The sequence below is a fragment of the Chenopodium album genome, chromosome 11, assembly GCF_948465745.1.
Source record: "Chenopodium album chromosome 11, dcCheAlbu1.1, whole genome shotgun sequence".
NCBI lineage: Eukaryota > Viridiplantae > Streptophyta > Magnoliopsida > Caryophyllales > Amaranthaceae > Chenopodium > Chenopodium album.
Window position 1 is genome coordinate 4,393,484 of NC_137844.1, and position 17,346 is coordinate 4,410,829.

At 35.0% G+C, this 17,346-nt stretch overlaps 2 protein-coding genes and 1 pseudogene across 2 annotated transcripts; 2 read left to right on the forward strand and 1 right to left on the reverse strand.

Annotated features, from left to right (window-relative positions):
* Positions 1 to 989: 989 nt before the first annotated feature.
* LOC145568296 (pentatricopeptide repeat-containing protein At3g48250, chloroplastic pseudogene) lies at positions 990 to 3,244 on the forward strand (annotated as a pseudogene).
* Positions 3,245 to 4,888: 1,644 nt separating this feature from the next.
* On the reverse strand, positions 4,889 to 10,976 carry LOC145568297 (pachytene checkpoint protein 2 homolog). Its single transcript, XM_081627730.1, has 12 exons — positions 10,652 to 10,976; positions 10,477 to 10,540; positions 9,254 to 9,360; positions 9,102 to 9,169; positions 8,870 to 8,973; positions 8,666 to 8,770; positions 7,020 to 7,109; positions 6,859 to 6,934; positions 6,390 to 6,480; positions 5,413 to 5,540; positions 5,177 to 5,302; positions 4,889 to 5,076 (listed from the first exon to the last, which is right to left on the reverse strand). Exons 1-12 carry the CDS (start codon positions 10,851 to 10,853, stop codon positions 4,936 to 4,938), a joined length of 1,302 nt encoding a protein of 433 aa, XP_081483856.1. The 5' UTR covers positions 10,854 to 10,976; the 3' UTR covers positions 4,889 to 4,935.
* Positions 10,977 to 15,512: 4,536 nt separating this feature from the next.
* LOC145568298 (uncharacterized) lies at positions 15,513 to 16,335 on the forward strand. The gene has a single exon (XM_081627731.1). The coding sequence runs from the start codon at positions 15,757 to 15,759 to the stop codon at positions 16,204 to 16,206; it is 450 nt and encodes a 149-aa protein (XP_081483857.1). The 5' UTR covers positions 15,513 to 15,756; the 3' UTR covers positions 16,207 to 16,335.
* Positions 16,336 to 17,346: the final 1,011 nt, after the last annotated feature.

Here is a 17,346-nt window from a genome sequence, read left to right on the forward strand (position 1 = left end):
TCACATAAAGGCTCGTGAAGTCTCTGAGTTAATAAAAAAAAAAGGCATGTGTAATAGCTAGGTAAACAACCAAATTGATTATTTAAAGCAAGGTGAAAGATTATAAATAACTACCCTAACGGCCTTACGGAGTGTCATTGGGTACATGGGAAGCACTTCCTTTCCAGGTTTGATGGATTATTGTGAAATTGTTTCGTTGGTGAAAAATTATGCAAGTAGGCAAAAATTATCAATATTTTGAATACAATCAGATGAATCAGATAATATCATCCTCGTGACTTCAAATCGCTTCAAGTCAGTTCAAACCATACTAGGCCAAATCAAATCTTATTTTTCCATTTACGTCAATATAACGTTAAATATGTTTAATTTCATAATAATAAAAACCTAAGATAACTTGATATTTGAAAATTGAATACGTCCATATATACAAACTAGGTGAAACCCCGTGCAATGCACGGATATTGACTAATTATAATGAAAATATAATTAGATATTAAAAAACTAAATCGATTGATCAGTATTAAACCGTATGAAATACAGTTCGTATTAAAACAATAAAGAGAGAAAATATTTAAATATGTGATAGTTATAATGTGCAAGTCGATATTTTAGGAAGTTTACTTTAGATTTTACATAAAATAAAAGTTATAATCTAAATGCAATCCTTTTTTTAATTTAATAATATTTTTCTTAGAAAGTAATTTTAATGGGAATTTTTTTAATAATACATTGACAAGTGTTCTCTTAGATTCGCTTTTAGTAGTATGTAATGATGATGACTGATTTGTCAACAATTTAGGTCCAATTTGAAAATCAGATCAGATGAACCTGAACTAGGCCTTAACTAGAGAGTCCAACTGATTGCAGCCCAAACAAACAACCTAATTTGCATTTCTCAAAATTCCAGCGATTCAACTCAGAAAAACACCAACTCATAAACCCTGCTAAAACCTCCATTTTCCCTCTTTCTCAATTTATTTCCAGCCATGAACAGAGCTAAGTTACTCCGTTTATCTTCCATACTCGCCAACTCGCTTTCTTCTACTCGGCAATCAGGACTTCACTCGCTCAGATTGAATCAGGTGACTCATTTTTCTCACTTTACTCAATCTCCTACTTTCTCTAGAAATCCACATTTTAGCAATGTTTCCCCCAATTCCCATCAAAGTTTATACTTTTCTACAACCCCAGATTCTTTGATTAAGCTAATTTTGTCCAAAGATTGGTCAGAAGAATTTGAGATTGAATTGGGAAAGTTAAACCCTAGAGTGAACCATGAATCTGTAGTTTATGTTTTGAAGAAATTGAATCGAAACCCTGAAAAGTCTTTAGATTTTTACAAATGGGTGCGTGATAAAAAAGGGTTTGAGCCCCGTTATGTTCCTAGTACTATATTGCTTAAGACTTTGGCTAGTGGAGAGTTTTTGAAGGATTTCTGGGATGTCGCCAAGGAAATGAAGGAAAAGGGGTTTTGCATTGATAAACATATTTATGGTGCTGTTAATGGGGCTTTAGAACGGGAAAATTTGGTTAGTGAGGCAGGAGTATGGACCAAGTTTTACGAAAAGATGTGCGAGGATAATGGTGAGAATGATGCTGTTAAGGGTGTTGTTGAGGTGGTGATGGGATCTGAGTGGAATGAGGGGGTGGAGAGTAAGTTAATGAAGCTTGGTTTTCCGTTAGCAGAGAATGTTGTGTTTAGAGTGGTATGGAATTTGAAGGAAGAACCATTGAAGGCTTTAAAGTTTTTTGAGTGGATTGCGAGTAGCAGGAAATTTGAGCATAATAGTGTAACATACAGCAGGATGGCCAGGGTTTTAGCTCTAGGTGGATTGATGGATGAGTTTTGGAACTTGGTGAAGAAAATGAGAAGTAAGGAGTATGAGATAGATAATTATGTAAAGCTTGCAAGGTGTCTTGGTAAGGAAGATGCTGTTAAGCTGTTTGAGCTCATGATGAATGGTCCATACAAGCCAACAGAGACCGAGTGTAATTGGCTTTTAAAGATGCTTGCCCATGAACTTGATCCAGATATTGAATTGGTAAATAGGGTTGTTAACAAGTATGTGGGAGCTGGAAACACCCATACTAAAGCTTTATATGACGGTCTGCATAGATCTTTATGTAAAGCTGGGCGATTTGATGAAGCAAAAAAGGTTGTGGAAGACATGAGGAATGCTGGTTTCAAGCCTGACAATATTACTTATAGCCAAGAAGTTTTTGGCCTCTGTAGATTGAAAAGGTTTGAAGATGCTGTTAAGCTGCTAAACCAAATGAAAGCTGAGGGATGTGTTCCCGATATAAAAACTTGGACCATATTAATCCAAGGTTATTGTATAGCAGGTCAATTGGATGAGGCATTGTCATGCTTTGCACAGATGCCCGAAAGAAACCTTGATCCTGATGCTGATTTGTTGGAGGTGTTAATAGAAGGATTCCTCTCTCAAGATAAGTTGCTTGGTGCTTATAAATTTCTTGTTGAGATGGTCAACAAGGCTTGCATAAAACCTTGGCAGGCTACATACAAACTGATGATTGAGAAGCTAGCACAAGATGGTAAACTTAACGAAGCATTCAACCTTCTTAGTATGATGAAGAAGCAAGAATATCCTCCTTATCCTGAACCATTTGCTGAGCATATCTCCAAATCTGGAACTGTGGAGGATGCTAAGAAGCTCTTAGAAGCAGTGCCTATGAATGGTCTTCCATCCACTGAAGCTTATGTAAATATCATTACATCTTTCTTTAACAAAGGTAGACATTCTGAGGCCAAGGATCTGCTTTACAATAGCCCTTCTCATGTTCGCAGACATAGGAAAATTAAAAAATTGTTTGGCTCCAAGCCTTCAATTAACTCTCCTAGTTAAGGCAGTTGGTATCTGAACAAAAACAACTGTTCTTTGTGTAGAATGTACGTCTTCAACCACTAGTTATAAATGAGCCTTCTTGGAAGTCTAGTGGCTGGGTTTGGAGAGAGTTTTATTCCCTTTAGCATCATGCTGTATACTATCAAGCTGGAATTTGATGGTTTGATATATATCTCTGGAACTGAATAAAATGCTCCAGGATTCCCGTGGCCTAGATTGGATGCCTTTAATGTCACTTTGGATGTCTTGTTGCCTTTTACATTGTTTGTTGTGGAAGAACATTTCCTTTTCCCATTATAGGTTTATAGCAGGAAGACTTGTCAATGAATGTTTACATGTTTGTACTGAAGAATTTAACAGATGATGGGTTTTTGTGTGCAATGAGCGATTTTTTTTCTGTAAGAATACAAGTTGACAGCTTCACAAGTTATAGGAGTATTAAGTACTGATTAATAGTCATGTTAGATTGCTATTTGCTAGTATGCTACTATTCTGTGCATTTTAAACATTCTACTTGAAGCTCCTTTGCTTCATACTTTCATATAATCAAAGTATTGGAAAAGCCCTTTTCTTATTCCATAACTTGCCACTATCAATTTCAACAACATAATTGTCATCCAAGAATCCCAGCCGCAATACCAGTTTGGGATATAAACATTCAATTTTTATACATAACCATACATTAATGGGAAGAGTGGGAACAGAAGTAATAAATTTCTCAAGGGCTTCATTCATGAGCAATAAAAAGTCAAGAAAACAATCTTTATGGAGTATTGAAATTGCTGATGTAGGTCCATTTCATTCAATTTCAATGTCTTTTACATCACCAAATTCACACACAGCAGTGCCACGTTTGTTTTTGTCAAACTTCAACCAAGGTTTGGCTCACTTGGTAAGAATTTTTACTTAGAAGTCTTGAGTTCTTATCTTACCAATTGAGTGTTTAGGATTAAGGATCTCCTTGACTCCTTACCTCCCCCCCCCCCCCCCCCCCCCCCCCCCCCCTCTTATTTCCAAGTAGTCGGCCCACAAATACTTGACCGAAAAAACTGTTAAGGTTAGGTTAAAGCACAGTCAAGATCATTTTGCTTTAAAAATAAATAAATAAAGTCAACCAAATTAGGGATTCAAGTTACGAGATTCTAATATAACACCAAATAAATCAAGGTAGCTAAAATAGTAGGTGATCGGTTCCCTCTAGGTTTTCTCCTTGGGAGGGTTTGTTGGTTCCCTCTAGAGTGTTCCTTGGGAGGGTTTTTCTAGCCTCCATTGCTAGATTTTTTCTGCTTTTTTAAAGGTTTTCCTTCATTCTTCTCCTTTTTTTCTCTTCTCTTCCATCTCTTTTTTTTCTGACCTCAATTGTAAATTTTTATAGGGGCTTTCACCGGTGGTTTTACCGATGGTTAACCGCAAAAAACTTTTTAATTGCTTTCAATAAATGGATCCCATCTTTATGATGGGGTTTATTTAATTAGGCTTATTTTTTTTGTTATGTTCGTGTGCTAAAGATTGAAGATTTAGGGTTTCATCGTCTCCATAAGTATCTAGAAGGCCATATGAGTTTCTTCACCCAAACAACTACTCACCCGTGAATCTCAAGCCAAATTAGAGCTAACTCACAGATTGTATTGCTTCAGATGAAGTTTTTTATTAAGGAAATCGTAAATCAAATCTGCGATGTAACTAGTTCTAAGGTGATTTGTACTTGTATTGGAATTTTAGATTTCCTAGGAATTGTTTGTAAGTGCCGTTTGGCTATCTTTTATTAATGAAATCCTTTTTCTTCTCTAAAAACAAAAAAAATTAGAGATTCAAGTTATCAACAGAGGATCATGTGCACCAAACTTCCTAAACTACTAATTTTCATATGCATGATCCAATTCTGTACAATTTCTATCTGACCACTTCCTAACATTTTCAAAGAATAAGGTAGGTGAGATTGTGAGAAACTACAATGAATTTGATAATACAATAATAAGACCCCTACACCTCCAATCCCTCCCTGTTTTTTCACCCTGGTACAACATAAGATTCTGATACAATTAATAGTTGAATACTTCAGAATTCAGTCTGGTCTCTCAGAACGCTCTCTTTTGGCTGTATCAATCATTGTGCACAAAAACTTGCTAGGATCACAGTTGAATGTATGGGCCATAGCAGCATGCGTCAAAAATGGAAGCTTTCGTAACGATCTTCCACTCAATCCCTGTACAACAAGATAACTAAGTTATACCTTTAGAAGAAAGTATATAAAATCAACCCATACAAAACATAGATAATATACATAACAGTACATGTGTACTTACATCACATGCTTCTGCAACTTCAAGCAATTGCCTAGACAATGTCAATGAAGCTCCAGCCTCTTGCATTTCACTTGACAGCAATTTTTCCTTGAGACTAGGAAAAGTCAGAATATCGAGGGGCTTATCCTACATTTACATAATAGTCGGAACACAAAAGTAAGATATAACTAGTTCATATAGTATGGAGGATGGTATGCAATGGGAATAAGGATGAAAGTAGAAGACAGAACAAACACCTGAAATTTTGTTAGTATTCCACTTCTTAGAAGCTCTTGAACGCAGGATCTTAGTATTTCATATCGTGCTTGCAGGGTTGGAGGACCCACATAGGCTTTGATATCTGCCCTGTCAACAAAAGCAATATCTGCAAAGCCAGAAAGCAAATACACTAAACTGAATGTTCTAAAAACTTGAATGAGGGTAAAGAGAGCACAATTTACACACAGAACACCTAGTAGCCTAGTACACAATCAAACAAATAAGTATGGTGAACCTTAGACCAAGAAAGAAGAAAGTTAAAAGATTCAGCTCCAACAGCTTCTGAAATAAATAGAATGTGTGCAGTTCCCTTGGAAATGAGACTGTCGACTGCAGTAAATGGCTCAAATGGTAAAATGTCATAAATAGAGGTCCAGATAAGAAGTTCAACTATATATATGATGTTTCTTGCGTGAAGTTCTCTGGAAATGCATTTCCTGTCAAGTACATTTCTTCGTGGATTTTCATACCAACTTATTACCACCTATTAAGGATGTAATAAGTGGTAAAGAAAATCACTGTAGAAAACCACATTCTTGAGAGTTGATGTACCTTACATGGAAGGTATGTATGAGACATTCCATAGATAATTAAAAACAATGTATTAAAATACCAATTTATGATTTTAAAGTGTTACTGTTTTTGAACTTGGCAGTGGTCTTTTCTTATATGTGCATTGAAGCACTTTCCAACCGTTTCATGGTTTCTTCTCAGGCTCGTAAAACTGCAAAGGCATAGCATAAGATATCCAAAGAGATTGTTTCTTCCTAGATGCATGGGCCAAACTGGTATGCACAGTTGTTCGTTAGGAAGCTTGATCAAAATACTTGTCCAAACATCATAACAGTCAGCCAGATGATGCTAGTATCTGATTTTAAGATACTGGAATATATTCTAGAAGCCATCCCCAAAAACAAAAACAAGACACAGACTCTGAACTACAGTATATGCGTACCTATAGCTGCTGTAATATTGGATGTTGTCATAATTATAACATTTGGCGAGCTTTTCAATTTGTCCAACTGAGTAAGTAGAGCATTCACAACCTGAGACGCCATTTATGGGTTAATAGTTTTCCAGGGCAGTCAGTTAGACAATTTAAATCATTCTAAGATGAAGTTCCAAATTTTGAAAAAAAAAAAAAAGTAAATAAAAAATTGAGCAGCAAAATGCAAGATACCCTAATAGAATCAGAGGGCTCAGAACCAGACAAGGCAGCATACAAAATTAAAAGCCATGTAAAACTGTCGCAATAACTGAAGCTGAACCAGTACATGTCAATCAGATAGAATGGAAGTAATTTGCATTTGATACTAAAATCTATGAAGGCAATGAGGCAATCTTCTATAATCATAATAGAATTTTTTTAAGAGCTGAAAGAAATGTGTAATTGGGATAAGATCACGCTTGCTGAAAGCACATACCAATTTGCCACTTTCTGAAAACCATTTGCTGAACAAAGAATGAGCATTAACTTCAATCAACTGGGACTGTGGATATCTGATTGTGTATGAAGAGAAATTATTAGGTAAAGAAACTAGATGTTAAGTCTCAAATTAATATAGTTAGCATAACACATCCAAACCTGGAGCTGAATCGTATTGATAGTTTCTGAGCCAATGCTTTACATAATGATGTTTTACCAGTACCTGGAGGTCCATGTAGAAGAATGATTCTGCATAGAAAACGATAGACTCAAGACTCAACAGAAGAAAAAAAGGAAGTCAAATAGAGCTGTTTCACCTAGCTATCTCAGATAGCTCTAACAGTGTGTTCGGATAGAATAATATGGAAAAAAAAAAAGGAGTTGAAAGTGAAATTGAGGTAATCATCTTCCCTAGTTTGAATGAATTAGGGGGTGAAGGAAGGGAAGGCAAGGGAATTAGAGGGATCCATTTTCCTTCTCCTTTAATGAAACAAATCCTTTTAATGTAGGAAAGAATGGGAAGGAATATGAAAGGTCACCTCTTCCCCCTTCTCATCTTCCTCTCTTATTCCTCTCCTTCCTTTTACTTCCCCAATTCCTATCCAAATAAAATGTAAGCTGCAAAATTTAAAATTTGGCCTGTAACACCACAATGGAGCTTTAAAATTTAAATCATGGTCAAGGTATACACAGGACTATTGTGCTAGTAAAAATACATGACATCCATGTTGCTATTATCAAAGTAATATACAGAAATGTAATTCCAGCTCAAAAAAAGATGAGGTGAATGTAGTTTAAAAGTATTGTTTCAGGACAATTGACATCAATACAAGTGGAAATTGGAATTATAGGTTTTAACAGAATGAGTGACTTCAGAAGCATAAGTGCATTTTTTCAAGACTATGCCTTATTTTCAAAGCTTATGATAAACCGATAATAATAAAGGACAGGTAATACAAGTTCAAGCATATTGGACCTACTTTCTATAACATACAGAGAACTTCTCTTGTGGATTTTCTAAGAATAAGTAATACTTTGTAAGTGTTGTATCACCAATCTGAAGAACGCACTTTTCAGTATTTGACACACATTTAGTTCATTGCACTTTGCAAGCCTGTATAATTGCCAAATTAGTTCTGTGATTAAGATCTACCTGCTTAAGTATCGAGTCATGAACACTGATCTCCATAACTTGAATGTCAGCAAATGAGCTCACTTATAGGCAGTTATTGCAAGCTTTTAACTTAAGCAAATTAGCAATACGAAGCAGAGCATCATTTTACTATGGTGCCTCCCGGCTGGTGAAAATACTGACTATTGATGGAAGTTTAAGCAAGTTGGTGTTGTCAGTTCTGGGGGCAACTGATCCAGGGGAGTAACTACAACTAGAGAACCTATCGTCTTTTCTTTTAGAAAGAGTGTAATTTAAACTTTTTCTGATGATAATTTATTACCTTATATCAGGGACTGTCACTGCTTTCAAGAGGAAACCACTTAACATCCAAAAGGGAAAAATTAAAATTAAACAAAAGAACTTCAGGAGGAACAAAGCGTAGAATTCTTCCATAAAAAGGTTAACAGCTCTCAAAAATCCAATATAATGATTGGGGGGGGGGGGGGGGGGGGGGGGGAACTGATAAAAGAAGTATCCTTTTTTTTGGTGATCTGATAAAAAGAGTATCTGGAAGTAGTGTGAAACAGAAAACAAAAGCCTATCAACGCATTCAACAGGGAATAGCAGATTGCAGACAATGTATGAAAATGAATATATATGGAATAACTTTATGGGATTTATGCTACATTACCGATTCCAAGACACAAGGAATGGATTAACACCCTTTTCACTAAAAAGCAATGCACTCGCTGCATACCGCAATAATCTTTCCTTTAGTCCAGATTCGAAGATCAAGCTGCAGATGCAACAGTCATATTGTTATAATTCATTAAAAATAAAAAAATTAAAAAAAAATAAAAATAAAAATAAATCAAGGGGGAAAAGACCTACACACCTTTCCCACATTCCATCAAACTCCTTGGCTGGAAGAGCCCATTCATTAAAACTGGAATGTTGACCATCTCCTCCTAATTCCTCGCAAGGCCCTTCCTCACTAAGCTAGTAAAAACACAAGGTCACATATCAAAACAGAATCATCAATCTATAAGAATCAGTTAGAATAGATTCAATAGAAGCATATAAACATGTAAGACTAGGCCAGCTAAGTATGACTATAAAGCAAGTACCTGATACACATGCACAAGTGGCTTGACCTGCCAGAACAAAAGAACTTCACCGTTCTTCACCCATTCATCTACAAGACAAGGAAAAACATCTAATTTATCAGAATTATCCACTAAGTTGAGGCAACACAATATATATTTCAAAAGAAGCTTACCTGTATCGCATATACATATACTCTGCACATTTTCTAATAGATATTGGTCATTGTTAGGTACAGGAACAGGACCGTTGCTATAACTCAAACTTCTTGTCTCTAGCATTCTGAAAATAAACAGAATAAAAAATATCAAGAACAAGCTTAAGAAACTCCCTCACAAGAATTTGGAAGTTTTAAAATATGAAGGTCAGCTATTCAGCATAGAGTTTTCTATGATCTTTTCCCAAATTATAAAACAAGAATGTCTAATACTATTAGAAGAAAACTGCTCCATATGTCTAAAAATAATAGAACATACTATTTCAAGATGTTTTGCAAAAAGTTGTCACATTTTCAAACTAGTCATGGCTTGCTATTGATTTACAATTAAACCCTAAATAAGAACAAGCATTGTGGGATATATGGTCCAACTATTTTATCAGGTCTTTTAGTAATATTGATACATGTGTGATGTGTCTGATGGTGAGATGTTGGCATGTTGGGATAATGTGACTCTTAATCCTAGATAGAGGGAGTAAGTCCATTTTGTCTAGAACCAGTGTATTGTCTACTACAGTAATTAAATAGCTAAATGTCCTTGGGGATTTTTCTAGTAAAAGAATTTTATTATGGGATACCAAACCAGAAGTTGGAAAATGTTTACTAAGTATAACTGTTCCCTTTCATAGCCTCCCTCCCTCTCACTCAATCATTTGTGTCAAAAAGAAACTAGATACATATTCACATCAATCCATACATGCATAAATGAAAAGCCAGGGCAACCTATTGTATTTATCATGGTTATTGTCGAATATGTAGATGACCGCACATATAATCCTGAAAGGTGGTGTTTCTTGAACCTGCTACTCAACCACGGACACAAGTCTGGCCTATGGAAACACATTATGCGTTTACAAATTTCAGAATAGAAGTTCTTCGTGTTGGTATCAAATTCATACTTGTACCATTGTCTATCTCAAGGCAGCATAGGCAATCAGCTATAGGCAAAACCAATTCCCTTTCAAACTCATACAGTATATAGCACAATGCACCTAAAACATCGCAATCACTCGATACACAAGACTGGCAACAAGCTAAGAACAACTAAATGATCAGCTAAAAACAAATATTCAATTAACCAGCGAAAAAAATGCTACTTCTGACAAGCACAATCATTTATACAAACATACGAGTATGACCACTTAAAAACTGATTGAACTACTGAACAAATCAAAAATTACCTTTCAACGCAAGTGCGGACATCATCCGATCGAGCTGTACTGGAGGGTTTCAAACATACTTCAACTGAAATTAGGGCAAAAATTAGGGCAAATTCCAAACTTTTAGAAATTGAAATTGGAGCTTAAAAAAACATAAAATTATCAGAAATTAACATTTGAGAGAGAAAGAGGGGACCTGAAACGAGGAATTTGTCGTCAGCAATTGCAGGAGAAGCAGCTGATTCTGAAACAACGGGAGGAGTTGGAGTAGATTGTTCTGGAATCATCGGAGAACCAACATTTGACTCCAAGACAACGCCATTGTCGATTTTGATGGTTTCGGCTTCAGGTTCAGTCGATTCAGGTTTTGGAATTGAAATCTCCATTGGAGAGCTCATTTTCTTGAAATTAGGGTTTTTGCAACGAGTTGATTTTGATTGATGAAGACGACGAAATTGAATTCTACGTGATGATGCAGAGTATAGAAGAGAGAGAAATGAGTGAAATCGAATGAAAAGGGATGAACAATTGATTGAAAATTGATGATTTTTGGAAGAAGCCCTAGAACGGCATTTTAGGGGATTCTTTGCTTTTGAATTTGAGCGGGAATTCATTAGGGTGGGATAATTGAGTTTATCCTTTGTTATATTTTATCATACTCCCTCCACTTTTAAATACTTGCTTCAATTTTATTTTTGGCCATTTTTAAATACTTGTTTTATTTCCTTATTTAAAAAGGTTTTACAATATACAATTCAATTCTCTACACTAGTGGAACCCAATATGTAACACCCCGATCCCAAACAAATTAAGGAGTGACCTATTGTCACGAAATGCGCATCAAGGACCAACAAAGGTCACCCGTCCAAGACTACTCTTAGCCAAGCACGCTTAACTATGAAGTATCTTAGCATATGAGCTCCCTAAAAAAAAGATACATTTTGTTGATATGAGTAGTATATCAAAGAGTGCTTTCCATAAATAATGCTCTTAAGTATTGCAATTCCTTAAATACAGTCATTCTTTTATTAATTCCAAGATTACTGTCCACGTCATCAGTTTAAATGAATAAAAAATTTTTTTCTGGAATTTTGATAAAACCGCTACTTCAAGGACGATTTCCACCTAATAATGAAACCGGTCCACTAAAAAAAATATCCTCATCTCTCTCTCTCACTATCGTTGACACCAAAGTCCTCCATTACCGGCCAATCCTTGCTCAAATTTTATATCTCACTCAAACTTCTCTCACATAAGTCCCATTTCATTATTAATTGCTTATCATCCTCGAAGGTTTTGGTTGGCAGTGCAATACCTTGGTGGGTTTTGATTCAATTTGGGAATTGATACAACGGGTTTTCGGTGATTATATTGCAAATTCTCTTTCAAGCCTAATTTTATAAAATCACTGCTAAGGATTCCTGCTCCATCACCACCATTGTCCATCAACATGTGATATGACGTTACGCCATCACCACCGTCCTATGTCGTTACGCCGCTGCCGCTTCTCTATCGTCACAAGCTTTATCGAATTTCCACCATTAGGCTAATAAAATATAATGTGATTTTTTATAATTGTGTAAGATACTAAGATCTCACAAAATTCAGATTTGATTTTTTTTGGTTTTGTTTTAATTTTAGTTTGATGTAATTTGGAGCAGTATCGTTTGATTCCATTATGTGAATTTGTCCTTTGATAACTCAAATTTTTTTTAAAAAAAACTGTAATGAACACCGCTACCTCAGTTAGTGGTTTTCCCCAAAATGAAAACCGCTAACTCAAATGGCGTTTTATTGCTGGACCAAAAGGAAAAAAAAAAAAACCTAAATGATGACGTGGACAGTAATCTTGGAATTTATAAAAGAATGACTGTATTTATGGAATTGTAATTCTTGGGAACATTATTTATGGAAAGCACTCTATATCAAATCCTTTTAAAACAATCATGAGGGGTATTACACAATACAATTATATTTTATTACCTTAAGGTTCTCTCTTCTCCAATTTACCTTCTACTAACCCCACTACTTCCATTTTTATTATTTTCTTCAATCTCTCCCAAGACTCCGCGTATAGAAAAATATAGCAAGTATTTAAATACAAAAGGAATACTTTCTTTGTTCTCTTTTTATTATACCGTAAAGAGAAATATACGATATTTTAAGAGGAAAAAAATAAATAGGCTTTGTTTGGTAATTAACTGATGGTATTAATTGGTTTAACTACAAATTTTGATTAACTGGTTGTAGTAGCTTATTTGATTAATTGGTTGTAAATAAGTGATTATGTAAAAGTGTTTGGATTAATGTACGGTCAAATTAGCTACATTTGTCCAAATTACCCTTCCACCAAACACCCTTTATAACCAAGAGGTAAACATTTAATAAGCTAATTTTTTTTTTTAAAAAATAATAATAATAATAATAATATGAGCTTAATTTAAAAGAGCTCTCGTCAAAAAAATAAATAAATAAAAAAATCTAAAAGAGCTTTTCAGGTCAAATTTTTTTTTTTAGTATCCTGTTTATTAAACACTCAAATTAACTTTTTAAAATTGTCAAACCTTTAATAGAATTCAATAAGCTAAGAGCGCTAGGTGCTCTCCAAAAAGTTCTTAGCCTATATGATATGGAGAAAGATAGAAAGCATAATTGGCCAAATAAAGTAATGTCGCGGTTAATTTAAAACTTTCCAAAAAAAGAAAACGTTATGATAAAAATAAAATAAAGGAAGTACTTATACAATGTCACATTAGTTTTCCAATCATTGCAAGTAGGGGTAAAAGTAATACGGATTAAAACCGATCCAAACCGATAACCAAACCAAATTAGAAATTCGAATTGGATTTTTTAAAAATTTGGTTTGGATTGGATTGAAAAAAAATGAAAATTCGGTTTTTCGGTTTTGGGCTTCTCAAAACCGAAAAAACCGATCCAAACCAAAATATATTATAAATATGTGTAAATGTCTAATTTGTAAAATAGAGGCCCAGTCCAAATTATTTAGCCCATATCTAATCTAAGTCTTCCGTTATTCTTTACTCCTCCTTTCTCTCTCGTCCGTCCTTGCTTCTCTCTCCCCTTCTCTGACTTTCATTCTTCTTTTTCCCCTTCATTTCTCAATCCTCATCTCTAATTTTGCTAGCTATGAACCATACATGAATGAGAATAAGAGACCTTGCAAATAAATTCACTTAGCTATGAAGCAGTACGAGTTTTTTCGTTGATTTATGATAATTTTGTAGTTTCATTTTTATTCATTTGAAGTTCAGGAAGCACTAGATCTGATTTTTTTTTTCTAATCTGTATTTGGGCAAATACAAGCCTTGTAAGTTGTTACAATTGATTAAATAGAATAATTTAAAGATTATTAAACGATTAAGATCTTGTTAATTTATGTTTGCTTATTTTATTTTATTTTTTTTCTAATATTGGGTAATTCGGTTTTTGTATTGGATTCGGTTTTCGTATTAAAAATGTAGGTCGGTTTGGATTGCACCGAATTGTAATTCGGTTTGGATTGGGATTGAAAAATCTGATTTCGGTTTGGTTTCAATTTGGCCAATAATCCAAACCAAACACCGAACTTTCACCTCTAATTGCAAGTACTCATATTTGTTTAACATTACAAGACTATCTTTTATCCACAATTTATCCTTACACTCATTCAAAATCAAAACCTACCTAAAACTCTACCATGTTACATAAATTGTTTGTATATGTGGTAATTGAATGAAGTACTCCAACTAATGTGTCAACAATTTATTGAGCACCAATAGTAAAACTCTATGTGAATATAGGAGAAAAAAAAGTAGGGGTGGCAATTCGGATCAGCAGGTCAGGTTCGGGTCAGATTTCGGATTATGCTTAGAAACAATAAAAAATAGTGTAAAATTTAGGGTTTCAAGGGTAGAGGGATGGGCGGGTGGCGATTTTACGAGGATAGAGAGGGGTTTCTAGGGTTTTACGGGGGCTGTGGGATGTTTTTCAGGGAAGGGGAGAGTTTTGCGGGAGGAGGGGAGGGGCGGCGAGGGCATGGGGAGGCGCGGCAGTGGTGGGAGAGATTCGGCACATGGTGAGGTGGCTAGATGGTGGTTGGAAAAGGTAGGAAGTGAAGAGATAGGTTGTTGTGTGATGGTAGTATGTGGTGAGACTGGCGGCTTCATTTCCTTTGTTTTTAAAACAAACAACATAGGGATTTTCATTCCATTCTCTTTCTTTTCCTTCGTTCATTCCATTCCTTTTACCCCATGCCAACCAAACGACCCCTTAATATTATTACGAAATATGAAATTTTGGTAAAATCGGGTCGAATTTGAGTTGTTCGGGTTCGAGTCAGGTCGGGTTCGGGTTTCTCTCAGTAACTTCAGGTCGGGTCAGAGATTACCGGCCCTAAAAAAAGGTTAGGAAGTTACCATTCCAAAATTCCTTAGCTAGAAATTGATTTCAATGCTACAAACATGAACATTGTACCATGCAATTATATTTGATCTAGTGCTAAGATTTATATTTCACATTTTTAAGGACTAAATTCTTCGAGACACATTTTGTAAGTGAGAATTTCTTTATCTCCTTGGATTCGTTTCTCCTAGAGGTGATCATTAGGCGGGTCGGACCGGCTAAAAAATAGCATGTTTCTCGAGTCGAATAATCACGTGTCCAAACCCGCTCAAAATGGTTGGGTCGTGCAGGCTTTTCAGGTCAGGCAAAAAATAATCAAGTAAAAATACATAATAAAAGCCACATTCCTAAGTCCCGCCCTAAATCGGGCCAGGCTGACTTTGATCAGCTCTACTTTCTCCCTCCTACTACACTCTTAATGGATCGTGTCTGCTAAATTGAGCTAAGTTGAGTAGTTGACCCGTGTAAAGCTTTAAACCATTATGACACCTCTCCTTACCTACTAATCTACGAGAAGAAATTGAAGGCGGTCCATCCTCAATGACATTCACTCATTTTATACGAAGTGCTAGTTAGTTAGTACACCTAACACATCTTGAAGCACCGGCATCTCACATTTCTCATCCACCTTATACCGCTGAAACCTTACATCTAGTCTAGTTGCCAAATTAAACAAAACCACCCCCAATTCATTCAATGGTTCCAACTTCCAAGCTTCAATTAGAATAAATTAGAATAATTCATTAAATTTCTCCATCAAATACCCATGTCAAATATCATACACTCATCCCTTTTTTAGATAACTAAAACGAGAGGCTATTATTGGCCCAAAGATTATATCATGGTCCCCTTACACTACCCTTTCCTAGTGAAACCAACAAGGCCCAAAAACCAAACACCATGAAACAAAATATTAAACGAGATGATAAAAATAAGACTCAACAAATGGAACTTGAAATCATCAAAGCTGTAGCTCAAGCTTGGCATAGTCACTCCAACAATGCTAGGGAAGCAACGTGCGAGTTCGATGCTCGAAGGCGTAACTTTCGTAACACGCCTTCGAGGTTTAAACTCGAGGTCGAAGCTATCAACAAGTTGAAGGTGGATGAAGAGGCTAGTAAGGGGATATGGAATTTTAACCAATCTCTTTGGGATCCCTTTGAAATTGTGGCTGTATCGAAAAAGTTGGAAACCGGGTTAGTTTTGAATTATGATTTTGATGATTTGCAAAAATTAAATGAGCAATTAAGGGTGTTTAAGAGAAGAAAAGAGAGTAAGAATAGCCTTAGGAATTTGTTCAATGTAATGTCTTCTAGGAGATTTAATGGTAAAACTCAAATTTCAGATTAATCAAATACTTTCAACTAGTTAATTTCGGAGCTTCTTAATATGTACTCCAAATTAATACTTTTATGATACTCTGTAATTATAATTAAAGTTATTGATGATCGAAATCTCTAGTGTTTTCGGTTCTTGTGATGTTATTGTCTGAATCATATGATCAAAGTAACTCCAAATTAAACTAAATTTTGCTTCCTTTTGTCGTACTTTTGCCACCAAATTTGTAACACAACAATTCAAATATAGTCCATTCAAAAACTGCAATGTACAATTTCATCCTCTAAAAGATCTGTAATATGATAAATTGATGATAAGTGCGAATTGTACGAGCAGATCACTAATATCATTGCGAATATTGGGGTAAATTTCCTCTATATTTTCTATGACGGGTAACATTAATTTGTACTGATATATGCGCGTAGGCTTGGTACCACACCTAACATTTACGGAGTAATAATTGATTTGAGGTAGTCGACATCTACCATTTTACAATACAATTTGATATTAACAATATCAATGAAAACATTGGATTCTTATGATTAAAAAAATTCCATGAAATTTGTAAATATTATTATAAGTGATGTGGATTATACAACTTACATTTGTTTCAAAAAACAATAAATATAACTAGCATAATGATTTTAACTCTTCAAGAGAGAACTAAGAGTTAGAAAGAGATATCGGCCTACGTATATGATTCTTGAAGATAAGTTGAGAGAAATCTTTCATCTTTTGATTTGGCTTTTTATATCAACTTGAGTGTTGGACCATAACATATCATATATGCAAGTTACATCATATTATTAGCTAATTACGGAAGAAAAGAAATTTAAATAACAATAAGGCTTCATTCTAAAACATTTAATAATAGGTGGACTATCTCATCACTCCATTTGATGATAATAAGGCTTCTCTCATGTATTAAGCTATATTAACGGATAGCTCATACGCGAGTTCTCTTCTTAGCACACATACGCGAAGGTACATAATTAGGCGTAAATGAGGAAACTAACAAAAGTGAAACTATGCAATTCATCAATTATAGGGCAAATGTCGTCATTTGATGCTTTTTTTACTATACCATGAAAATTGTTATTAGTGTTTTTCTTGTATGCCAATGTTGGAAAGGGGTATATAACTAATAACATA